The sequence below is a fragment of the Triturus cristatus genome, chromosome 4_1 (assembly GCF_964204655.1).
Source record: "Triturus cristatus chromosome 4_1, aTriCri1.1, whole genome shotgun sequence".
NCBI lineage: Eukaryota > Metazoa > Chordata > Amphibia > Caudata > Salamandridae > Triturus > Triturus cristatus.
Genome location: NC_140585.1, coordinates 627,460,398 through 627,488,026, shown reverse-complemented (window position 1 = coordinate 627,488,026; position 27,629 = coordinate 627,460,398). Strand labels below are relative to the sequence as shown.

Here is a 27,629-nt window from a genome sequence, read left to right as displayed (position 1 = left end):
GAGCAAGCTACTAGTTAAAAGGTCACCTGTTTAAAATCATTATAATCTTGTGGATGGGACAAATGTATGTAAGAGGGGTATACATGACAGGACTACCCTAAAAGACATGACACGTCATATGATAAACTGGACAACTGTAACGAAACCCCAGAAATTTAATTATTCTGGCAAACTGTCCTTTTAAATAAAGTGCAAAAATGCAGCTGAGCTTTAATGGGACAACTCAAACATTTTCAGATCAATCAAGCCTTTGCTTATCCTTGGGCCCGATTCACAGAACTAACTTAAGACAAAATCCTAAACTTACTACTTTTGGTATTCACAGAAGTTAGGATTTTGTCTTAAGTTTGTCTTAAGTCTGTCTTAAGTCTGTCTTAAGTTTGTCTTAAGTCTGTCTTAAGTCAGTCTTATGTTTGTCTTAAGTTTGTCTTAAGTCTGTCTTAAGTCTGTCTTAAGTCTGTCTTAAGTTTGTCTTAAGACAAACTTAAGACAAAATCCTAACTTCTGTGAATACCAAAAGTAGGAAGTTTAGGATTTTGTCTTAAGTTAGTTCTGTGAATCGGCCCCCTTGTGTTTACCTCTGACATTCCAAGCAGACCATACATAAGAAGCCACTACTGTACACTGTAAGACATGCCTGCTGTGCTTGTTTTTAAGGAAATCACTTCTATGGCTGGAGGGTGCACTATATTCTGAGACAAATGAAGTGGCTGTTTACCTAAGAGAATTCCAATGGACCACTTAAAACCTCGCAATTCTCTTGCATGCTCCTATCTTCCTTTTCTTCTTTTTCTTTCATGCAGTACAAATTAAGGGATTGCTGTATAGTATATTATTATGAATTAATATACTTGTTTCTGAGCATAGAAGATATAAAGAACACGTAGAATATTTAGTGAGTTCCTTTATAGATCATGGTTACTGTTAAACCTGTCACCCTTAGTGTTGTCTTCCCCCAAACTTTTTGCCTACTCCCCTCCTGTTTGCTGAAATGTATTTGTGTTCGCTTTAAGACTCTGTGTATTTTACCACTGCAAACCTTAGCTTAAGTGTTTGTGCTTACTTCTTAAAATGTGTAAATAGGCCTTCACCTGATTGGAACATTTAATTTACCTATACGTCCCAATTAAATTGGTACTTTGCCCCTGTAAATTAAAGGCTACTAGTTGTCCTGTATTATGTATTATGCCACATACTTAGGTAGCCTTTTAAAACATGTCTCAGGCCTTTTATTGCACCTCTGAGCAGTTCTAAGCTGCCAATTCGACCTGGCAAAATAGTCAATTTGCATGGCCTAAACCTCCCTCCATTTTTAATACACAAGTCACCCAAAGGTAGGCGTAGGCCCTAAATAGCTCTTAGGGCAGGGTGCATTGTATTTAAAGACTTTTAAGTTTTACATGTACTGTTGGTGAAAAAATGTCAAATTTGTTTTTCACAGCAGTGACGCCTTTCTCTCCCATGGGATAAGATTGGGTAAACCTATTATATTTAATAAGTGATAATGTTTGTTAGGGAACAGGTAGAAATGTTATGTTAGTTCCATAAAGAATTGTAATTTAAAATTCTCTTTATTGGAAGAGTCCGATTTTAAGTCACAAATCTGAAAATTACACTGTTAGAAAGTTAGCAATTTCTTGTCCTAACCATTTGGTGCTTGCAGCCTGTATCAAATGCCTAGGGGTAACTGGCAGTACTCCTTTGTTTATACTCCCCAGACAGTGACACAGAGGGGAAATAGGTGTTGCCAGAACGTGAATGGCAGAGCTGTGCCACAAGGCTTTTTTCACACCAGACATCCCAGGACCAGGGCAGGGGGGATGGAAATTCCAGCACCATCTGTGGGGGGGGTGGCTCTAAAAGCTTCTTCCACTTCAAAGCTGGCACCAGGTATGAAAATAGGACCCTCAGAATCTCTCTTCAGGTCACTCAGTAGGCCCGCTCTGCACTTCAGAGGGCTTCCCTGCTGCATAAGTCTGTTTTGTATTTCAGGGAACTGCCCTGCTGTTAGAAGCCTGCCTTGAACCCTCAGATGGAGGACAGCTAAGACACAAAAAGCTTCAACAACTTGAACCCTGCACCTAGACCCTGCCTGAACTAAATCATATCCTCAAAGTGGTTCCCACCCCACCTTGGCTCTTAAAAGTGGTGCTAAAAGTGGCCAAACAGCTTAAGGCTAACATGTAACGCATTTTTAGCCAAAAGGTGCCTTGGAAACTGAAAGGAAAACAGAAACCTACCTGCTTGCTGATCCAGTCGGCCTGACTTTGTGGTAGCTCTCCCTACATTCTTCTCTGCAGTGGCTCCTTGCAGAAGTGGTATCCAGCCATGCTGTGCCCTTGTCAGTTATAACCTGCAGCTTTGTCCTGCTGGAGATTTTCAACTTTCAAAAAAGAGAATAAGTCTGAGAGTAGAGATCTTCAACGTGAGCAGCTCCCCGATGATGACACCTCCTCCTCAGACACTGCTGGCTGCCTTGTACCACTGAACTTTACTTTCTCAGGCATTTTTTTACAAAAATTCTTTAACGTCCAAAGCTAAGAGGGGAAGAGGACCAATCAACTTCATGCATCTGAACCACACTCCATTCCATCATGGTCGGTCATAACTTTTGACTTTGCCTTAGTCTTTCGTGACTAGATATCAGTAGTTGATTCTTTGATATTTTAGTCACTAGGTTTTACTGAAAATTCTAAAAATTAATAATTGGATGATTGGATTTTTGACATTTTGGTGTCAATTTATTACTCTATTTTTCTAAAGTGGTGTGGGATTTTTCTTGTGTTGTATTTTCACATTATTACTGTTTAAGTGCTTCATAGATACTTTACACATTGCCTCTAAGTTAAGCCTTACTGATTGTGTGCCAATATACCAGAGTGTTAAGCACTGGTTAATATAGTAACTTTTTGTTGTTCACCCTTATAGCGATTGTGGCTTTTACCGAGAAGGATTCTCACCCCCTCAACCAAAGACCCAATTTCTAATGATTACCATGAAATATCTCTAAATACAGTGTGGGAGAGGCTGGCTTGGCATATGGCTTAGTATATGGTGCCCACTTATGTAAGTGTAGCACCCTGCAGTAATCCAGACAACTTGAATGGTGAATTTAGTAGTCTTATTTTACCTAGAAATCTCTCTAAGAGGCAGCTGTGGAGAGCAGCCTTCAGGCTTAGTCCAGAAGGAGTGTAAAGCAGCTTGTTTTAGAAGGTATTTAAACTTGTGGTATAGGTTAAGTGAAAAAGAACCACACAGTGTAGTTATACAAAATATGTATTTATTATTAACACTCACTAAAACAATGTGTTACCACCTACCCGGCGATATACACACAATACACAGTACTTTTTCAATAGAATATGTAAGTAGCACTGAATAAACAGTGGTCTCCAGGGGGAGACCAAACCAGATACTGAAATAGTGGAATGCGAACCACGACCTAAGTCCAGAATGGACCCAGAAGACGTAGAAGAGCCGAGAGCCCAAGGAACCACCCAAGGTGAGCATCTAGGAACCCCACAGAGGTCGTGTACAGAATGGGAACACGACTGTGTGCACAATGTAAGTCAATAGGTAAGTCACAATTGCAATTTTAAAGGAGAAGGACCCTTCCTAATGGACACTGAACAAACCCAGTGGAAGATTGAAGGTTGGAGAGTCACCTCCCCTGTGGATAGCCCAGGAACCAGGATAGCTATACCAGGAAAGCCGGGTGCATAGATGTGATGTTACGTCGGAAACCGCTGTAGACCACAATGGAGGACTTCAGAAAAGATGCTGTGGGCGAACAAGGTGAAAGGTGGATTCAAGATGAGAGGTACCTGTAAGCAGAGAGGACAGAGTTCATGCCACTGAGGAGTAACCAGCAGTCACAGAAGACATATGCCCAATGATGTTGGAAATGCAGGAGAGTTGATGGTGCCCTTGAAGTTGGTGCTGTATGGACTAGGTGATGCAGAGGAAGACCAGGGGCCATGCACAAGCTTTCCCATGTCAGATGTCAAGAGCCAAGGGAGCATAGTCCGGCTGGGGCACCAGCAAGCCTTGGCAACAGCAACCAATATAGGTGAAGAAAAAGGTGCAGTGTCGGGACCAGCAAGGTCCAAGTGACTCACCACAAGTAGGTAAGTCACAACAGGCCCCGAGCAAGCAGGGGAGCCCACTGGAGCCAAAGAATACCCTCAAGACAGCCCACAGGCTGAAGGCACAGGAGTCGCAAGAGGAGCTAGAGCAGCTCACCAAAGGATGAAGGCCAACGGGGCAAGGGATACGGTGCAGGCGAAGATCTTGGCTAACAGAAATGCTGAAGGCTGGAGTTTCCTGGAGCCTGAAGATCCCTGGATGAGATAGTCAACAAGTCTAGGCAACAGCAAGTCGATGCAGTGCACAGGGGTTCTGTTCCAGCAGTTCCAATGAGGGATACTGGCCTCAAACTCGGTGAGAAGACAGTGCAGACCTCAAGGGAGTTGCAGAACCACTACCTGTGTTGCTGAGCCTTTCAGAGTCCGTGGGAGCCTAAGACTAGCAGACCGGTCAGCTGTGTTGCAGCGCCTGCAGATGCAGCGAGTGACTCCTTCACTCCAAGGGAAATTTCCACAGGTTCTATGAAGAAACTGTATGGAGAACAGGAACAGACGTTGCAGCAGACTTGCAGGACAATGCAACCAGGCGCAGCAGGAGTCTTCCCAGTTGCAGTTTCTGTTCCCAACGTGAAGTCCTGCATGTTCCAGAGTGCCCAGATGGTTGAAGTGGCACTGGATCTGAATCTTGTCCCACGACAAATCTAGGGAACCACACACAGTTAAGCAGTTAGGTATCCTAAGGAAAGGGATAGGAAGATTCAGGGGTCCCTCCCACAGGAGAGGCTGGACAGTGGGGAAGATACTCCCATGTCCTTTGTCCAGTTTCATGCCAGAGTGGGTGCCAATGGCTCCCCGAACTGGTTTCAACTGGAGTATGCAAGGAGGGCACCAAATGTGCCCTTCAAAGCAATCTAGTGTCGCTTTCAAGCACCCCAACCTTGTCCCAATACACTAAGTCCTGACAGGAAGCCTATTGTCCTGCCTTCCCCTGCTTGAGTTTGGCTCAGCAGCAGGAGGGCAGAATTGTGTTTCGGGTCAGCAACAGCCATAGTTTGCTGTCCAGGTCTAGAAGACTGGTACCAAGAGCAGTGAGGGCGTCCCGGAGGAGCTTTACAGTGCATTGCATCATACCTCCCACAGCGTTTATGGTGTGGGGGTATGATTCCAACATGTTTGATACCAAACACAGCAGGGTTATTTACAGACAGTTTAGAGATAGCCATTGCATAATGACGCATGGCCCCTCTATGTATCTTAATGACTGATGTACTTACAACCTGAGAGAATTGACTATGAAGGTTGTAGGGGTGTCCTGCTCATGCAGGTCACCCTCACACTTAGAGCCGAGCACCCTTCCTTCAGGATTGAAAGGCCTGCCTTAGGGGTGACTTATAGATTTAATAATTATTGATTTTAAAGGCAGTGACCTCATATATAAGGAAACATATATCTGTCATAAGTGGTGCTAGCACCAGCTTACACAGGCTGCAATTGTTGCCCTGTAATCACAATTTGAGTGGTCTCTCATGTGTGGCATAATGCATGCTTCCACCCATGGAAGACCCCTGGTGTACCTATGCCCTGAGTACCTCACTACCACATACTAGAGACTTATAAGAGTACACCAGTAGTCAATCTGGTGTGCCTCTAAGTACTTACCATTTCCAATTTAGGGAAGAAGTGCAGAGACAGGAGTCCTGATTAGCTGGATCCCAGTCAGACTAGTCAGTAAAACAGAATGGCACCGGCAAAAGGTGGCGGTGACCATGAAAACAGATCCTACTTTCCTACACAGTGGTAGAAACTGCACGGTATAACTAAATATAGAGGTTAAAAAAAGAAAGAAAAAAGAACTAATTTATGAGAAAGAGTTAAACATTGTCAATTTCAGGAACATTGCAGTTCTCAAAGATAAAATATGTTTTTGAAGATTATTGGGAAAGTATCATCAATCACAATATGTTACTTGACATTTGTTGATATAAATTGATTACAGTGTATTCAGGAAAAAGGAAATACACTTCTGAAAGCAATGATACATCTGCAGAGAGGCAAATCCATATAGGTGCACAAATGTTGGGACCACATCCATTTTTGAAGTGCCTTTGCTGAAATATTTTATTAAGGCTATCTGGTTTTAGGTTTAAACCTAAAATAACGGATAAAACCCCACCGAAAGGAAAATAGCCCTCACCAATGTAAACCTATAAACACTGAAAAAACACCCGAAGAACCACAAACTAAATGCCATTCGAAGAAAGGAAAAATAGAGTGAAAGCCATTTTTATTTCTTCCTGAAGAAGCCCAAAAAATGTAACTTTGTTGTATTGGGGAGAAGGTGTGGCTTAACAGCTAGGGCAGCCGACTTAGGAGCTGGAGAACCAGGTTTGAATCTGGTGGGAGGCTCAAACATCCTGTGATTAAGGGTAAATTAAGTAATCCCCGTACCTAAAAGAAAAAAAAAGAATATATATATATATATATATATATATATATGTATGTATGTATGTATGTATACATATATATACACAAAAGGAAATCCCCACTCAGATACGGTGAAAAAGACGAGCCACTCCAGTTTTGGGATGCAGAATACATAATGGTAATGGCACAAAAGACACATTTCGACCTCTCGCTGGGTCTTGGTCACAATATATATCAATGTGTCCGTCTGTACTGCAACCAGTGCTCATGTGAAGTTCTTTGATACCTTTGAGTTGGCTTCGCGCTATATAAAACTGCAAACAAACAAAATAGTAGCAGCAAGAAAGACTGGGCTAACATTCTGCTTGAGTTTTGCTTTTTTAGGGAGATCATATTTGTGTTTTTTCAGTTTTGTGGTCTTCGATCTATTGCTGCAGGCTTTAGAATCACATTTAGAGCATATTTGATTATTGTATATACTTTAGAGAATCAGTAAATATCAAAATCATATTTGATATTTTGGCTACATTTGATTCTTTCACTTATAGATAAAATAGCTGGTTTAAAAAAAAAGTTCCCAATATGTACCATCATATTGATCCCCCAGACAGAGAATGGGTGAAATCTTTTGATACATCGGCCCCCTTTTCTAGGGAGCCAGTATTGCTGTTAGGTGAATTGCCAAACACCCCAGTCTTTAAACATTCAATGCAAGGTGCAGTGACAGTTATATATGAATAGAGTGCTGTCACCAAGTATTTGGGTATAGTTGTGAAAACATGGCACCAGACATTTGGAAAACATGGAACACAGTGTCATTTGGAATCTTGCTGCAAAAAGTTCTCACCAAATTCAACAAAGATTGGAGTAATATTGTTTGTATTTGCAGTGATTCAGAGATATACATAAAATAAAGTTGTGTGATGACCTGTCAAATTCGATACCTGAGCTGCAGTGCTTCCCTGTAAGACAACCTTGCTATATGGTATGCTGAACGCATATTTACAATCTTCAGAGTTTACGAAGAATGCTATTGACTTTGTAGTCTATTCTGGTGCACTGTTTTGTGATGCGCAGGAACTAAAACTAAGACAAGAAATATGAGGATCTTAAGTCGCATATTGGTAGTGATGTGAAAAAAATTACACTTTACTGCATCCTTAAATTTTACTGGAAAACATGACTGCTGTAGTGGACAGAATACAAAAATTAGAGTCTGAAAAACACCCTTGTCTCATGGGCCCGATTCACAGAACTAACTTAAGACAAAATCCTAAACTTACTACCATTTTCGTATTCACAGAAGGCACTTACTCATTTTGGTATTCACAGAAGACACTTACTCATTTTGGTATTCACAGAAGACACTTACTCACTTCGGTATTCACAGAAGTTAGGAGTCCTAACTTTAGGACTCCTAAATGCCTTCTGTGAATACCGAAAGTCTTAAAATTAGGATTTTTCTCAGTTTAGGAGTCCTAAAGTTAGGACTCCTAACTTTACTACTACCAAACTCAGAAAAATCCTAATTTTAAGGCTTTCGGTATTCACAGAAGGCATTTAGGAATCCTAAAGTTAGGAGTCCTAAGTTTACTACTACTAAATTGAGAAAAATCCTAATTTTAAGACTTTCGGTATTCAGAGAAGGCATTTAGGAGTCCTAAAGTTAGGAGTCCTAACTATACTACTACTAAACTGCGAAAAGTCCTAATTTTAAGACTTTCGGTATTCACAGAAGGCATTTAGGAGTCCTAAACTTAGGACTCCTAACTTCTGTGAATACCGAAATGAGTAAGTGCCTTCTGTGAATACCAAAATGAGTAAGTGCCTTCTGTGAATACCAAAATGGTAGTAAGTTTAGGATTTTGTCTTAAGTTAGTTCTGTGAATCGGGCCCCATGTGTTCAGCGTATCTGGTGTAGATGTGAAACATCTCCTTGAGAGTAGGCTGCGTGACACTTTTAGTGACTTTGGCACTGCAACATGTTTCATTTTAGAATGCTTGCCACTTGGTAAGCAAAGAAATGTTGAGAAGCAGTTCAAGGAATTTTTATTTTACAATGTATGGGAAATGGCTTGCAATGGTGCATAGGAATGTCTGTTCACCAACCATGGCATTTAAAGTCAATAAAGCCTCACTTTGATTCTCTGCACAAGTTCTAGGGGGCATATTATCGAGCACAGCGTTAAATATATCGCAGCTGTAGCGGTAGAAAACTGCTGCTAAAGCTGCGATAATTGGCTTGATAATATGCCCGTGAGAATTCCAATAGAAGCCCATGTTGACACCGGAACATGGGCTTCTATTGGAATGCTCAAGGGCATATTATAAAGCCCATTATCGCCGCTTTAGCGGCAGTGTTCTGCCGCAAAATCGGCGATAATTTTAACGCCGTTTCTTGATAATATGCCCCGAAATTTCTTCCGTAAAGGGGATTTTTCTACAGAGATTCAAAAGTGCGGCTTCATTTTTGACTGCTTCAATAACTCTGAGGGCATATACACCCAGTTCAATGAATATGTTGCAGAACCTGCACCAGGGAATCCCAGTCTTCAGGTGCACCAGTACTGGAATGGAAAGCTTTGTCGGTGGCCAGAGTTAGCAAATTATGTAGTGACTGTTTTGGTGTTGCCCGTCTCAAGTGCCAATGTTGAGAGGGCCTTTTCACGTATAAAAGTTTACATGGGAAAGAAAGAGCGAGCGCACATGACCAAAGTTTCACTGAAGAAATATTGAAAGGTGTAGTACAATAAATTGGATTTCTCAAAATGTATTTGGACCTCATATACACTATGGTGCCGATTCCGATCTTTGAGAAACCGGGTACGAACCGTCGGTTGGAGCGTTTTCTCCGTCCGACTCGTACCCGGGAAATAAACATTACAAAAATGCAAGTACGATTCCCTCGGAAACACCATTTCCGTACGAATCGTAAAAAACACCGACCGACGAAAAAATACATACCAATGTGATCCGAGACAGCGCCGACGTGACGTCGGGACGCATTCAGGCTGCGGTTCACGAACCAGGAAGTACGATCCGCACCGACGTCACCCCGCACGGATAAAATTCTCCACCTGCCAAAAACTGCCGGGAAATCAGGACGACGCGTACAAGGAGCACCTGTACGCGACGGATAGCCATGGACCCGAACCTACGTGTCATCCCAGCCCTCATAGCAGTCCACCTGCTCTACAGGAACCGACGCAGACGCCGCAGAAGGTCAGAACAACACCCAGGGGCAAAGGGGGGGGGGCAGGGGCAGGACACATAACCCCCACCCAAGTCACAAAATACACATGCCCTGGACATACTTGACCTGCAGGACCTGGTCACCTTGAGGGGGTGCGGGCGTGTCCAGCAACGCAAGCGTCCACCACAATGGAAGTGGATGTTGATGGGAACCGGCAACACAACAATACTGGTACGTACCGTACCCACGCCTTAAGAGCATGGGTACGGGTCGTACCACGCCCACCCCTATGTCACCCCAACAATGGCGGTACGGCCCGTACCCACGTTCTAAAGGCCTGGGTACGACCGGTACCAACGCTCTGAAGGGCTGGGTACGGTGCGTACCCCTACGGCACCCCATTGGGGGTCTGCACCGTACCCAGGCCTTCAGAGCGTTGGTACGGGTCGTACCACGCGTACCCCTACATCACCCCAACAATGCCGGTACCGCCCGTACCCACGTTCTAAAGGCCTGGGTACGGGCCGTACCAGCATTGTTGGGGTGATGTAGGGGTACGCGTGGTACGAACCGTACCCACGCTCTGAAGGCCTGGGTACGGTGCGTACCCCTACGGCACCCCATTGGGGGTCTGCCCGTACCCAGGCCTTTAGAATGTGGGTACGGGCCGTACCGCCATTGTTGGGGTGACGTAGGGGTGGGCGTGGTACGACCCGTACCCACGCTCTTAAGGCGTGGGTACGGTACTGTACGGAGTGTACCCCCACCCGTGTATGAATGGAGCGTACCCCCACCCGTGTATGAATGTAGCGTACCCACACACCACCAGTGTATGTACGGAGCGTACCCACACCCGTGTATGAATGGAGCGTACCCACACCCCACCAGTGTATGTACGGAGCGTACCCACACCCCGGGTATGAATGGAGCGCACCCACACCCATGTATGAATGGAGCGTACCCACACCCCACCAGTGTATGTACGGAGCATACCCACACCCGTGTATGAATGGAGCGTACCCACACCCGTGTATGTCCCGACCGTACATGCCCAGACATAGGAGGGGTGGGTGCAGAGTCCTCCCAGCAGTGCCCAGACACAGGAGGGGTGGGTGCAGAGTCCTCCCAGCAGTGCCCAGACATAGGAGGGGTGGGTGCCTATCACTCCCAGCAGTGCACAGACATAGGAGGGGTGGGTGCCTATCACTCCCAGCAGTGCCCAGACACAGGAGGGGTGTGTGCAGAGTCCTCCCAGCAGTACCCAGACACAGGAGGGGTGTGTGCAGAGTCCTCCCTGCAGTGCCCAGACACAGGATGGGTGTGTGCAGAGTCCTCCCAGCAGTGCCCAGACACAGGAGGGGTGTGTGCAGAGTCCTCCCAGCAGTGCCCAGACACGGGAGGGGTGTGTGCAGAGTCCTCCCAGCAGTGCCCAGACATAGGAGGGGTGGTTGCCTATCACTCCCAGCAGTGCCCAGACACAGGAGGGGTGGGTGCAGAGTCCTCCCAGCAGTGCCCAGACAAAGGAGGGGTGTGTGCCTATCACTCCCAGCAGTGCCCAGACACAGGAGGGGTGTGTGCAGAGTCCTCCCAGCAGTGCCCAGACATAGGAGGGGTGGGCGCCTATCACTCCCAGCAGTGCCCAGACACAGGAGGGGTGTGTGCAGAGTCCTCCCAGCAGTGCCCAGACACAGGAGGGGTGTGTGCAGAGTCCTCCCAGCAGTGCCCAGACATAGGAGGGGTGGGTGCATATCACTCCCAGCAGTGCCCAGACATAGGAAAGGTGGGTGCCTATCACTCTCAGCAGTGCCCAGACATAGGAGGGGTGGGTGCCTATCACTCCCAGGGGTGTGTGCAGAGTCCTCTCAGCAGTGCCCAGACACAGGAGGGGTGTGTGCAGAGTCCTCCCAGCAGTGCCCAGACACAGGAGGGGTGTGTGCAGAGTCCTCCCAGTGTGTGCCTATCACTCCCAGCAGTGCCCAGACACAGGAGGGGTGTGTGCAGAGTCCTCCCAGCAGTGCCCAGACACAGGAGGGGTGTGTGCAGAGTCCTCCCAGCAGTGCCCAGACATAGGAGGGGTGGGTGCCTATTACTCCCAGCAGTGCCCAGACACAGGAGGGGTGTGTGAAGAGTCCTCCCAGCAGTGCCCAGACACAGGAGGGGTGGGTGCAGAGTCCTCCCGGCAGTGCCCAGACACAGGAGGGGTGTGTGCCTATCACTCCCAGCAGTGCCCAGACACAGGAGGGGTGTGTGCAGAGTCCTCCCAGCAGTGCCCAGACACAGGAGGGGTGGGTGCAGAGTCCTCCCAGCAGTGCCCAGACACAGGAGGGGTGTGTGCAGAGTCATCCCAGCAGTGCCCAGACACAGGAGGGGTGGGTGCCTATCACTCCCAGCAGTGCCCAGACATAGGAGGGGTGTGTGCAGAGTCCTCCCAGCAGTGCCCAGACACAGGAGGGGTGTGTGCCTATCACTCCCAGCAGTGCCCAGACACATGATGGGTGTGTGCAGAGTCCTCCCAGCAGTGCCCAGACATAGGAGGGGTGGGTGCCTATCACTCTCAGCAGTGCCCAGACACAGGAGGGGTGGGTGCAGAGTCCTCCCAGCAGTGCCCAGACGCAGGAGGGGTGTGTGCAGAGTCCTCCCAGCAGTGCCCAGACACAGGAGGGGTGGGTGCCTATCACTCCCAGCAGTGCCCAGACATAAGAGGGGTGTGTGCAGAGTCCTCCCAGCAGTGCCCAGACACAGGAGGGGTGTGTGCCCATCACTACCAGCAGTGCCCAGACACAGGAGGGGTGTGTGCAGAGTCCTCCCAGCAGTGCCCAGACATAGGAGGGGTGGGTGCCTATCACTCCCAGAAGTGCCCAGCCACAGGAGGGGCGGGTGCAGAGTCCTCCCAGCAGTGCCCAGACACAGGAGGGGTGGGTGCAGAGTCCTCCCAGCAGTGCCCAGACACAGGAGGGGTGGGTGCAGAGTCCTCCCAGCAGTGCCCAGACACAGGAGGGGTGGGTGCAGAGTCCTCCCAGCAGTGCCCAGATACAGGAGGGGTGGGTGCAGAGTCCTCCCAGCAGTGCCCAGACACAGGAGGGATAGGTGCAGAGTCCTCCCAGCAGTGCCCATGGAAAGAAAAGGGTGTAGTACCCACAGATACAATGCCCACAATAGTCAGTCAGGTGCTCAAAGACCCTGCAGAACACGTAACATGTGTGCGAGGCTGGGAGTACACACATGCATAGCGTATAAAAGGGAAGATGGCCACATGAAGTAACTTCAATATACTCCACACACAAGTACAGTGACCACCAAGGATGCCTCAAATGATGCATGTGGAGACATTGCCCAGCATGCATGGCCAAAGTAGAACGGATCCGTCACACACCAAGGATATGTAGACACAGCTCAGCACAACATTTAGGAAACACCCTGCAGGGAAGATGTCAGGGTCCACAGAGGAAGGAACACACCTTGGGACAATGTCACCATGCAGTAAGAGCATACATGAACAAAGTTATTTCGCAAATACCTTTTGATGGCACACAGATACCAGGGTCCATCCCATGAGCAGCACACCACTACATTTGCCAGACACCTAACACATTATCCCCACCCCAAACATGGAGCAGCACCACCAACAGCAATACCAAAAAAGCAGTAGTGTGCAAAGGGAAAAAAACATAGCTTTATTCAGCATAAAAAAAAGATTTGTAATTAAAAGTTGAATATGTACAAGGCCCATAGGGCAGTCCATAGTCCAATTCCTGGTGGGGGACACATAGGGAGGCGTGTCCCCTAGCTTGCCTGCACAGTTCATACCTCCTTTGCTTCCACAGGGGGGGGCATCATGTGGGGGGGAAGGACCAGGCACCGCAGGGACAGGAGGGGCAAGGGTAGGTGTTGTGGGTGCAGGGACGGAGGACTCCACCACAGGGGGTGGGGCAGCGCCAAAGGTGGAGGTCAGAATGGCGCTGCACACGGTTGCAAGGTCCCCCAGCGTCTCCCCTGCACCTGAAGGAACCACAGGCCCCAAGGAGGGGGGGGTCGGAGGGATGGGTCGCAGCGCTACTGGGGGAGGGTGTGGACAGGGGGGGGGACTCAACCACCCTGACCGGGGACTCCTTTGAGCGCTTGCGGGGTGGTGTCACTTTGGGGCTCAGGGACAGAGCGGCCATGAAGGATTCTTTGGTGGAATCCTGGCCAGGAGAGCTGAGGGGAGTGGATTTGGAGGTAGTGGGTTGTGATGAATGTGGACTCCCACTGTGGCTGCGTGTCTTCCATTTGCCCCCCAACCCAGTGGGTGTGCCTACTTCACCCTGTGTGTGCGTGACAGGAGGTGTGCGAATGGCCTTCCCTGGTGGTGTGGTATCTGTGTCTGGTGGGGTGCATGCATGGGTACGTCTGGGTGTGCTTTGGACAGGCATGGGAGTGGGAAGTGTGGATGGTGCAGGGGTAGGGGGGGACGTAATGCTGCAGGAGACCCACTGCTGCAGTCAGTGTCAAGTCAATGGACCTCAGCAACTGGCGTTGGTCAGACTGCGCAGCTGTGATGCCCTCCATGTATGCCTCCATCTGGGTGCGCACTTGTGTGTGGCCATGGAGGACATTAAGCATCGCAGTCTGACCAACCTGCAACTGGCGCAGGATGTCCACAGACTCGGCATTGGCGGCAGCAGTGGAGACAGGGGCAGGGGGTGCGGTGCCTGACAAGAAGGAGACACGTGGTGACCTAGCACGGCGGGAAGGGACCAGAGCAAGTGGGAGGCCGGTGATGGGAATCGAGGGGGCGGGTAGAGATCGAGTGCTGCTGTCAGCTGTGGGAGCAGCCTCCGCCCCCTCTGGGAGATCAGCCTCGGACCCGTCAGCATCATAGTCAGTGGTGTTACTGGACAGGTCCTCCGCCTCACTCCCCTCGGCCTCCGTGCCACTCGATGCGCCAGACAAGACAGCACTGCTGCCACTGGTGCCTGCTCCCTCCTCACGGTCCGTGCCAGTGTCTCCCTCGGAGTCCCCCGACGATGCTGTGGGCAAGGTGAAGAGACAGGAAATGATCAGACACCTGTATACATATGTCACATGAGTCAAATCTACATAGGTCACAGTGCATAGCCTGAAAAGCAACATGAGTAACATCTACAACACAAGGTACATATGTAGGACCTGCAACACCCAGCTGGTTGACCCACCATGCCACTGAGAAACAACCCAACAGCAAATTACTTGATATCAAATAGGACAGAGGAGCCAGGCTCTGGGGACAATCGTGCACAGCATTTGTACCACACAGCGTTGACAAAAAAGGGTTTAGCAGGAACACCATGTCTATTAACTTTTTGCACATGCTGCAAGGCTAATACATTAAAACATGCACAACATGACTGGGTCACTGCACCTTGAGTGTATGTCCAGACAAACATCACACACAGGCCAGACCTAGCAGGGAGACTTCAGATTTGGACATGTAGGCCTTGCCCGCACAAAGCACCCCCTACCTGAGACAATGTGATTGAGACAGAGGAAGTACTTACACCTCTTACTCTGGGATAAAAACACATGGGCTGCACTAAATCCTGATTGTACACAAACTACCCCTGGTGCGCCTGTCCACATATATCATTGACAATCAACTATCATCAGATTGTCATTCCAAGACACACAGGCACTGCCCACTGTGAGTATGCACAAGCAAAATTGGGTCACACTGTACAGTGGACACATGTAGCACAGTTTACGTCAATACAGATGAGGCCAGGGTACAATGCCACAGAGCCCAACCTATGCCGAAGACACAGAAAATGTCCACATAGTTGGATGACACACATGATACCTAGGAAAAGGTGCCCCAGGGCACGGTAGTGGCCACACACCTCCATGGTCCTGGATGGATATGACTGCAACTGAAGCAACCGTCCCTGCACTATGCATTAATCCCACTCATGGACATCATGTCAGAGGGCACAACATTGGACATGCATTCTGGAGGGCAGTACACTTTAAAGACACACTCCTATGTTGGGACTCAGCATCAGTGCCAACTGACATGGACCCCACAATAACTGAACTGGCCAGGGCACAGCCAAGATCCCAAAACCTGTTACACTCCACCCCCACACATGATGCTGCAAGCATTGGGCACTTGGATTAACTGCCAGCCTAGATTACCTTGTGCAAGAGTGACTACACACAGACCAGGGAACACATGGCAAGGAGGGGAAGGGAGGAAGAACAGCACTGGTTTACTTTGGGGAACTGGTTATGCACTGCACATGTAAACCCTGGCAGTGTATCCATGCAACTGCGCACTTCCAAAAGCTGGTGACACACAACAAACACACATGTACCTACCCCCTTCCTGCTGCTGCTTCTCCTGTAAGCGCCTTTCCAAGTCGGGGAAGACCACCGCCAGCACACGCTTCTGGATGTGGGTCAGACGCCGGCGCCCACGGTTCTTCCGGCTCTCAGGTGTGTCCCCCAGCAGGACCCGTGCAATCCTCCTCGTCCAGCACCGGATATCCTGCCAGCGTTTCCTCACCTGGGCTAGGCGCCGCTTCCGACCCTCCGTATTCCTCACGGCACTGACGGCTTGCTTCCATATCTCCCCCTTGGCATGGACGCCTACCTATGAGGATGCAAAAGTGAGAATACTTTAATTCACCTGAGCAATGACACAGAGACACACATATTAACAAATTGTCTTCTTTGAACAGGCCATGGTATGCAGGCAACTCATTGCACATTTGTCATAGGGACATAATCCACTGTGGAAGGCAAAATGCACTACGTGGCATTGAAAGTACACAGGTGGCATGAGGGGTGCCACACAATCAATGATCCTGGATCACACTGTGCATCACAAGCTACACAAGGATTATGTGCAGCACCTCAAAGCAGTCACATGCCCCAGCCCACTGACGCTACCTCAGCAGAGCACACAGACACACACAGGCACAGGACAATCACCTGCCATTGCCAACTGCAGGTACAAACCTCACTCTGCCCATGTGCCACTAGACTGGGGGGTGTCACAGGTGTGGGGATGGCTCAGCACGGCAGTCACACAGCACTGCTCCCTGCTCACATCACATGGGCAGGGTATATCCATCCCTCATGCAGCTGGTGTGCAACACTCCCCATATGCACTCACCCACATGACAGGGGACTTACACACACACACCAATGTCCAGGGGACGAACACATCATTTGGACACTCACAGCACAGGTACACTAAACAAACACACATCTATGGGTACTGTCACCTGTCACACTGGGGGGACCACAGAATCACATCAGGACTGTAGCAACAACATTCCCAGGAGGAGTAGCCAGGCAGAATGTGGCATACACCATGCATTGATTGTCACAGTAAGCACAATGCAAGTGAGGAGTGCACACAGGAACCACAGCATGCTCTGCATGGGAGACATGAGGCCTTCCCACCCTGGGACCCACTCGTAACAACATTGCATGTCTGTCACACAGGGACACAATGCCAGAAGTCACAGTCACAAAAAAGGGGCACAGTCTAAGTTAATGGAGTCTGCACTCACCTGCTCCCCTGGTCGACCATACAGCATGGTGTACTGTGGGAGGATCACATCCACCAACGCCATATTCTCCTCCATGGTGAATGGCTGGTCCCTCTCCACAGACCTGGACATGGTGCCAGAGGAATCACGAGCAGCAGCAGTGTTGTGGAATGAAAGGATGTGCAGGCAAGTGCTCTCTCATGGGACCTGGCTGCCTTATATCTGCCTTGCTGGCCTGTTTCATTTACAGGAGTACAGAGTGATTGGTCAGTCACATTAGCATCCTACGTTTCCTCCAATCCCTGTAAACCTACCCCAGTGAGTGGCTCTGCATGGTTTAAAAATTGAGCATGATGTCAAGTCAACAACCACTTTGCAACAAAGTATATTGTTTCCAACCGACTTCTGCTGGCCACCTGATGCAATAATTCAAACTTTAAACTGGGTCTCCATGACAACCAGCATGCATTTAGGCCCTTATACTTGTCCCTCATGTGTCCCCTATGTTATTTCAATATTTACACACAGGTACGGTCCGTTCCATGGCCCTAGGGCACCCCAAATGCAGTGATACGGACCGTACACGCGTGTGTAGGGTCCCTATCACTATGGGAGTGCTGGCGTATGCGTACGCCACAGTGATACGGACCGTACACGCGTGTGTAGGGTCCCTATCACTATGGGAGTGCTGGCGTATGCGTACGCCACAGTGATACGGACCGTACACGCGTGTGTAGGGTCCCTATCACTATGGGAGTGCTGGCGTATGCGTACGCCACAGTGATACGGACCGTACACGCGTGTGTAGGGTCGGTCCGTATCACTATGGCGTACGCATACGCCAGCACTCCCATACTGATAGGGACCCTACACATGCGTGTACGGTCCGTATCACTGTGGCATACACATACGCCAGCACTCCCATAGTGATAGGGACCCTACACACGCGTGTACGGTCCATATCACTGTGGCGTACGCATACGCCAGCACTCCCATAGTGATAGGGACCCTACACACACATGTACGGTCTGTATCACTGTGGCGTACGCATACTCCAGCACTCCCATAGTGATAGGGACCCTACACACGCCCTCAGAGCGTATGTACGGTGCGTTTCACACCTGCCAGTGGTGACAGGCGGCACACAGAAAGGAATTGAGCTGTCATACTTGGCCAAGGCTGGACATCAAGGCATTGTCTGTGCAGTACTAAATGTATCGGGCACAGGTGGGTCAGGCTGTGATGTGGCACATTACTCCTGAGGTGTGAAGCTAATAAAAGTATGATGAGCTGTGTGCACATGTCATGTGTAATGGTGCCCTATGTGCCACACATCCCCTTCACTCCTTTGACATGTGTGCATGTAGTACAGACTTGTTGAGCCATGCGTCACTGGCATGACACAGTCACTGACACCCGCAAATGTCCCCTGATGCCAGGTACACGGAATATTACCGCTGACATGTGAATGCCCGCGTTGCCCGCTGTAACTATGTCATGTGTGTGTCATGTGTTCCCATAGGTTTGCTGTAGGTGTTTGGTCAAATGCATCTGCAGTTGCTGCAACCAACATGTGTCTGTGTGTAGATGGGCATGGCACACTGTTACGCACACCAGCACACATGTGTAATCTGACGTAAGGTGTGTATGTATGCATCGACACAGAGTTTCACAACAAGGACATATCTGCATACTCTCAATGTATGTGTGATCAGTCTTGACATGTAATCCTTCATGGCAAGGTGTGTGGTCTGTCCTTTTTCTATGAAATGTGACCTGTGCCTCTAGTGTTCCGCAACCTGTCTGTACAATAAACATCCTTCTTCTGCACATATGTGGATGTCTGTAACTCCTGTAATGCGTCTGCCTGTTCACTTACAGTGGCCCACAGCTAGTTTCATGGCATGGCATATTGAGGTTGAGAATCAACGTTTGTAGCTGGCTCTTGGTAGGAGTGTCACCTGCCTGGCATAAGTGTCCAGGGCATATTGCACAGACCTGACTCTGTATGTAGCATATGTGTATTGTCTGTTGAACATGTGCTCAGTACATTGACATTGGTGGTGTACTGTACTCACTCTTCGTTGTCCCTTCTAATTCACTGCAGGGCTCCGCCTCTCCCTCGACCAATTCCGGACTTGGCTGACCTGAGGGAACATGACTGTATACGCCGCTACCGCTTCCCCCAACGTTTGATTGAGGACTTGACGACACGGCTGGCACCACACCTCCAACCGCTACACAGGTATCCTACTGCACTGACACCCAAGATGAAGGTGATGGCAGCCCTACATTTCTTTGCCACGGGTACCTTTCAACATACCATTGCCCATGTCGGTGGCATGTCCCAAACCATGTTCAGCCGTGTTCTGCATGATTTTTTAGAGGCCATGTTGGATCACCTGGATGAGTTCATAAAATTCCCAACTCCTGAGCAGTTGACAGGTGTCAAGCGTGAGTTCTATGCCCTGGGAGGGATGCCCCATGTCATTGGGTCCATAGATGGAATACATGTGGCTTTGGTACCACCACAGGCACAGGAGGTAGCGTATAGGAACCGCAAGCATTATCACTCCATTAATGCCCTTGTGGTGTGTCTTGCCAACATGGTGATTTCACATGTCTGTGCTCGTTTTCTAGGATCAGCACACGATGCCTACATCATGAGGCGTAGCAGGGTGCCTGAAATGATGCTGCAGCTGCGCAACGAACGAGCATGTATTGTTGGTGGGTATACTCTGGCAGTCCTGTATTTAACGTCATCTGCCTGTCTTACTGCTTCTCCAGACCCACTGTTGTCCATGATGTTTCCATGTAGGGGACGCTGGCTATCCCAACATGCCATGGCTGATCACGCCTCTCCGCAACCCCAGCACGGCTGCTGATCACCGCTACAACAACGCCCATGGGCGGACCAGGCGAGTGATAGAGAGGACGTTTGGCCTCCTGAAGAGCCGATTCCGTTGCCTCCACAAGACCGGTGGCGCACTCCCATATGCACAGGTGAAGGTCTGCAAGATCTTCCTCGTGTGCTGCATGCTGCACAAAATGGCAGTGGAGAAAGCTGTGCCACTCATCCTGGATCCAGATGAGCAGGACCATCCACCCGTGGAGGATGAAGGGCTTGGTCACGAGGCAAGTGATGTGGAGGAGGAGGAGGCGGTAGAGGACATCCGGAGTCGGCTCATACGCAACTTCTTTGCTTAGTGATGAGTTCCAGTGTCCGAGTGTGCACACATTGGGCCGTGTGTGGCATGTGTTGCAATGTGTGTGTCCATCTGCATGTCTGCCAAGTGAGTCAGAGGTGTGTTTGGATGTGTCACTCGAGTGATGGTGCAATGGAAGAATGTTTTTCCAGAGTCATCATTGTCACCTAGCATGTTGACAACCTTATACGTGTGGAGTACATGCACATGCATGCGGATGTGCTTCTTTTGGATGACTTCTGGTGTGTCTCTCATCCATAGGTACTTGCGCATGCTGTCTGCTGGTGGCATTGTTGTGCTCCTGCTATTCCTCATGAACACAGCAATATGTGCTGAATCAGCGTTACATGCACGGACAATTTGAAAATCTCCTTAGGTTAAGGGATGCAGCACGGCTTTTTGGGAGTGGTATTTGTTTTGAATGTGTGTGCACTGCTCCTGTTAATGTTTGAATACCTTACATACATGTAGAATCACCATGGGGCACTAGACATGGAGCTGAATTCACCGGAATTGATGGTCAGACTTGGTGACAGTCATCTGTAATGGGATTGTGATGAAGCCATCAATGTGTGTAACACTGCCCTCGGAAACATACGGGTTGCACCGGGTTGACATGGTGTGTGAATTCCCCATTAGGGGCTCAATGGTGTATAGCAGCCTCTCCGTGAGCAGCAGGGGGTGTTTAGCTGTAACCCGTCACTTGTGTGCCAGTGCTATGGATGTCCAGCATCTGTGGTGCAAAGGGGGGTGCCAGTGTTGGTCCCACGTGTTCATCCACATGACCTGTGTATGTGTTGACAGAGTTGCATTAGCATTCCGTACACATGAGTAATAAAGGTGTCCCTCTGCCTCCAAGGTGCCTCATCTCTGTCAATGGTGGTCTGTTGCCACTGTGCATGCGGCATATCTGGCATTGTTCTCAGAGATGGTGCATATGAGTCTATGTGTAGAGTAGCAAGATGCAAGCTGTTTGTCAGGGATTAGAATCTGTATTGTGCATGATGTCCATGGCTGTGTAGGTATTGTGGCATGTCAGTCTCCACGACGGCCACTGTGCTGCATGTGAATCCATTGTGTGTGTGTGTGCCATGTTGAACCAGACATTCCTTCCTTGACATACACCTTTTGCATAGTTCCTTCCTGAGATCCTTGTCTTTGTGTGCTACTTGTGGCATTGTTTTCTTGACATGGCGCATGCTGCTGCAGGCCCTGCAGCAAGGGCACCTAGTGTCCACGCAAACGAGCTGGTGTTCATCATGGATTGCTTGCTGACATGTGCTATGCTGATCAGCAGCATCTGTGCCTCACGCGGCAGCACACTCTGCATTATGCACAAGATCCCCAGTTCCATCCACCTCAAGGCAAGAGGGAGACCATCCCCCAGGTCAACTACGACATCCGTGTCTAATCCTACCCTGCACTCTACGGACATGTGCGTTACAAATCCCATGATACTTGTCCACATCCAGGGTGCATCTGCACAGCTCTGCTTCTACATCCGGCGACCAGGCCACATCAACGTCCAACAGAGATGGGGGGAGTGGATCACTGCCAGCTGCAGGATGACCTTCTCAATCCACGCACACACTCAGGATGCAGCCCACAACCACAACACAACCTTGTGGCACTGTGATCCAACACCCCATTGTGCCATCTCCATGCATCCAACCTTGGCCGGCCCACCATTCTCCACATCCACCTGACTCAAGCATGCAGGACATGGTTCTGCCACATGTCTACTCATACCTGGGAGTAGCATCCCAGGACACTCTACATGATCCCTGACCTCTGTGCATGACTGTTGCTCTTCTAAATAGGTCTGTAGGCACAGTTGTGCGGCCACCCCTTCAGCTGGTTGGGCCCATCACGGGTGAGTATGGTGCTCCATGTCTGTCTTGGATGATACATTGTGACACATGTGTGTCCTGTGCCAGACTCAGACCCCAGGGTATGGATGGTTGGAGTTACTACTGAAATCAGGCATGGTTTGACTTTACAACACACACATGTAGTGGAATAATGCAAAATGACGGCATCATCTGGTGATTGTGATGATTTTTATTTGTGGTGGGGCATGTGTTTGGGGGGATGACAAGAGGTGCTTGGCGGGAGAGTAGAATCCAAAGTTCACAGGGGGAGTTGGTATCCTTGCCATTGAAAGTCATCAGAGTCTATGCCACAGTCTTTGTCTACATTGGTTAGACAGTGACCAGCAAGGCCATGTGGAAGAGAATGTCATTTGCTAATGTGCTGCTGTTGGGCCAGAGGTCCAGGTGCCAGGCCAGGTGACCTGGGAGATGGTGATGTTCCGCTGACTCTCACGGTCTTTTGCGTGAACGACCCACCCTCCTGTGGGGACCCTCAGAAGCAGGCCGTGACGATGCTTGTGATGCTCCATCGGATTATGAATTTAGCCGACATAGACATGTTATTTGGGAATGTTGTTCCACAGCCTTTGTGGGGAGTGATTCGCAATACAGATCACGCGCAAGAGCTAGGCGACTCATGGGCTAACATTAGTGCTGCAAATGATAGACAAGTTGGTGGTGCCAAGCCTGAGCCTTTGGTAGCGGAACTTCCTGCTAGGATCATTACTTACATGAAGACTTTAATGCCTGCGATGCGTGTGAATTGGGATAAATTGTCTGCGTGTAAGCAGAAGAAAGATGAAACAGTGTCTGATTTCTTCACTAGGTTTGAGGAAACGTTTATCGACCACAGTGGTCAAGATATGAGTACAGAAGGTGGTCAACGGTTGTTTGTTGACAAGTTTGTGCACAATTTGCTTCCCGAGTTGTGTAAGAAATTGAAAGATTCAGAGAGTTCTTGGGCCGTTTCCTCTTCAGCACAAATATTGGCTACTGCACAATACTACGAAAATAGGGATAAAGATGAGAAGGATAGAGCAGAAAAGAAAACTAAAGAATTGAAGACGAAGGTTCTTTTACAACAGGCTTACCCGCCACGTGGTGGTCAGAGTAACTATCAGCAGCCTCAACAGTTTCAGAGAAACTCGCAAAGGTTCGAGTATTCTCAACCACGTGCTCCTGTGGGTCCCAATCAGTGTTCATATTGTAAAGAAGAAGGTCATTTCAAGTATAGTTGTCCTATTTTGTTACAGCGTACGAATGGTACTATTGGTGCAAGAGGTCGAGGTGTCCAACAAGCTCCTAGAGGTAGAGGACGTGGGAATGTCCCCCAGAACGCGCGTCCCCTTCCATCTCAGAATTCAATGAATAGTTTTGACCAGCAAAATAATGGGCCTGGTAGGACGGCTCAGTACTATGCTGACGATTATTATGCAGATGATGAGAATATGGAAGGTAATGATTGCTAGGACAGCCATAGACAAAGAGAGGGAGTTGTTTCAGTTCCAGTAGATCAAGGTGGACCGTATGGTAAGGTGATTACATCAGGTGTGTCAAAGCCTTTTCTGTTGGATACTGGTGCTGCAAAGAGTTCTATTATGCACTCAAAACTCCCTGGCGCACCTTTGTCTGGCAAGATGAATGTTTCAGTAGGTTTTTCTGGCACCCCGGTTAGGAACCCGATTTCTAGTCCTATGTCCCTTTCTGTTGGACCTTGTGAATTGGAAGCACCCCTTATTCTGACGACAGGTTGTGGTGAAAACTTATTAGGATTGGATTTGTTGAAAAGATTGTATGCAACATTATATTGTTCTCCTTCGGGAGTACAACTTACACTGGGTAAGAAAGTGATCTCTCCAATGAATTTGTCAAAGGATAAACTTCCGACAGAATTGTCGTTTCTTCCTGATACTCTTTGGGCTACTGGTCCTAATGATGTGGGTCTTTTGGAAATACAGCCATATGTTGTGACATTAAAAGCTGATGTTAAATTGCCACGCATTCCCCAATACAAGATCTCTAGTGAAGGTGAAAAAGCGTTGCTAGCGATCATTTACGATTTGATTGAAAAAGATGTAATTGAAGAGACAAGAGGCAACGTTTGCAATAGTCCTGTTCTGCCTGTTTTGAAACGTACTGACCCTTCTCAGCCACCTGTTTACAGGTTCGTGATTGATCTTAGAGAGGTCAATAAAATAGTTGTGCCACAGTTTCCAGTTGTCCCTGATATCACTGCCCTATTGACTATGATTCCAGCTTCCGCCTCCTGGTTTTCGGTGATTGACTTAAAGAATGCTTTCTTCAGCATCCCGATTGCCGAGGAGAGCAGGGATATTTTTGGTTTCAGTCTAGGAGGCCGAAGCTTCCGCTTCAAACGCGCTCCTCAAGGCTACTGTGAAAGTCCATCAATATATAGTCAGGCTTTGAAAACACAGCTTGATGAAATTGTTTTACCTCATGGCGCAACCCTCATTCAATACGTCGATAATTTGTTAATAGCTGCAGATACTGAGGAAATTTGTAAAGAAGCCACCTCGTCGTTGTTACGTCATTTGTCTGATTTGCATCACAAAGTGTCCCTTTCAAAACTGCAATATTGTCGACAAGAAGTGACCTACTTAGGTCATCTCTTATCGAAGGAGGGAAGGAAACTGACCCCAGAAAGAATTCAGGCAATTGCAAAATTGAGTGTGCCAAGGACACAGAGAGAAGTACATGCTTTCTTAGGCATTACATCATACTGCAGACAGTGGATACCGAATTTTTCTTTGCTGGCCAAACCTTTGGTAGCTTTGACCTGTAAAGATACACCGAATCCCGTTCCATGGTCTGAAGATTGTCAGAAAAGTTTTTCCGAATTGCGTAATGCACTGTGTTCAGCTCCTGTGTTGGGTACCCCTGACTACAGTAAGCCTTTTACACTGTATGTCCATGAGAAAGAGGGTTGTGCATTGTCAGTGCTGACACAGTCTTTTGGAGACAAGCAGCGTCCATGCGCGTATTGTTCGTCGACTTTGGATCCGGTAGCTAAAGCATTGCCGAGTTGCTTGAGAGGCACAGCGGCAGCAGCTGTTTCTATTCGACAGTCTGCTGGATTAGTAATGAATAACATGTTGATTGTGATGGTTCCACATGCAGTGGACACGTTGTTAAACAGGAACAAGACACAGCACTTAACTAGTGCCCGATTGTCAGGTTACGAGCTGACACTGTTAGCGAGTCATGTGCACATAAAGAGATGCAGTACGTTGAATCCAGCCACGTTATTGCCGATTTCAGTAGAGACAGATTATGTTGAACAGCATGATTGTTTTCTTAGGACAGAAGAAGAAACAAAAGGGAGAGTAGATCTTAAAGATACTCCTCTTGTAGAGTGTGATGGTACCTTATGGGTGGATGGTTCATGCTTTAAGCTTCCGAATGGTGATACGACTGCAGCATATGCTGTCACGACTTTGCATACGATTGTTGAAGCTGCACGTATACCACATAATTCAGCTCAAGCAGCAGAGTTGATTGCACTTACGAGAGCGTGTGTGTTATCGAAAGGAATTAAAGTGACCATATTTACTGACAGCCAGTACGCGTTTGGTGTGGCCCATAGTTTTGGACGATTGTGGAAAGAACGTGGGTTCCTCACTTCACATGGAACTAAAATACAGCATGGTCAGCTGGTGAATGAGCTTCTTGAGTCACTGACCTTGCCACTACAAGTCGCGATTGTGAAATGCAGTGCACACAAGAAGGTGACTGATGATGTTGGTCGTGGCAATGCATTTGCCGACGAAACTGCTAAAGAAACAGCAAAGGATGTGAAGAATCGAATGTATGTTGCAGGCCCTGCAAGATGGGTTGGTGATGTTGGAATGTGTGAAGACACGATAGAGAGTGTGAAGTCCCTTCAAGCCGAAGCTTCAGAGAAAGAATTGAGTATGTGGAGAGAAAGTTCGGGTAAATTGGATAAAAATGGTTGTTGGATTGACTTATCAGAACATCAGCGATGGTTGTTACCCGATGCGTATGTGCTTGCAGTGGTGACAATGGCCCATGGGATGGCCCATATCAGTGTGAAAGGGATTTGCAAGTTGTTGGCTCCAGTATGGCAAAATGCTGGAATTCCTAAATGTGCAGAGAATGTGGTCAAAAATTGCATGGTGTGTCTGAAATACAACCCTGGTAGGGGAACCCCAACTCCAGCTGGCCATTTCGTGCCTCCAACGTACCCGTTCGAGGTTTTGCAGCTAGATTTTATCCACATGGAAAGATGCAACAATTTGAAATACGTACTTGTTGTTGTTTGTGCCTTTTCAAGATGGGTAGAAGCATATCCCTCAAAAAACAACACTGCCTTATCCACAGCTAAAGCCCTTGCCAAAGAATTCTTCCCTAGGTTTGGAATGCCGAGAATGGTCTGGAGTGATAATGGGAGTGAATTTGTGGGTCGAGTGATGAAGAAAGTATGTGAAGGGCTAGGTATCCAGCAAAAATTTCATGCTGCAAATCACCCCCAATCAGCTGGACTAGTAGAGTGCTATAATGGCACGTTAAAATTGAAGCTGGCCAAAGTTCAAGCGAGTACTGGTCTTAAATGGCCTGACGCCCTGCCTTTAGCACTCCTATCAACGAGAATGACTGTGCATTCGCGAGTGGGACTTAGTCCCTATGAAATTGTGTTCAGCCGCCCGGCTAACATATGGGGAGTGCCAAGGCCGACAAAATTCAGTGAGATCGAACACCCTGTACTGCTTTATTATCTGTACGAATTGACGGCTAAATTGCGTGTTTTACACCAACAGGTTCACAATACTCTGCCTCAGGTCTCTGAAGCTGCTCCAGGACATCTTATCGATCCTGGATCATGGGTGCTGGTCAAAAATTTCCAACGGACAAGCAATGACCAGCCCCGCTGGACCGGCCCCCATCTTGTCCTTCTCTCAACAAGATCAGCTGTTCGAGTGGAAGGGAAAAAGAACTGGATCCACGGCGTACACTGCAAGAGGGTCCCTTTGCCTTTGCCCTACGACCGGTGGGTCCAGGAGGGGATCGCTGACTCCGAGACTGAGATTGTGCCTCGTTTTCTGCCTTTTAGCAATGCACGGGTAAAAGGAACAATTTCTGAGAAAGAAAGCGACAACATTCTGCAAGAAGCTGTGCCACCGTCAATTCGATTAGACACTACAGAGCCTGAACTCTTGTTCCAAGACCAGACAGTATCTGGAAAGAGTCGCTATAATTTGAGGTCGAGAACTATAGACAAATAAAAATTCTTTTTTCTTTGCTATTTTTGAAAGTGAAGCTCTCTCATCTGAGAAACTTGCTTATTTTTGTTTTTTTCG

The 27,629-nt window shown here is 48.3% G+C and overlaps 1 protein-coding gene across 1 annotated transcript in view; it reads left to right on the top strand.

The window, feature by feature from the left end:
- LOC146855308 (uncharacterized) overlaps positions 1 to 27,554 on the top strand; it is a 41,196-nt gene extending 13,642 nt beyond the window's left edge. Inside the window, exon 2 of the mRNA XM_085651113.1 lies at positions 27,090 to 27,554. Coding sequence (XP_085507239.1) covers positions 27,090 to 27,554 — 465 coding nt within the window. The remainder of the gene's footprint in view (positions 1 to 27,089) is intronic.
- Positions 27,555 to 27,629: the final 75 nt, after the last annotated feature.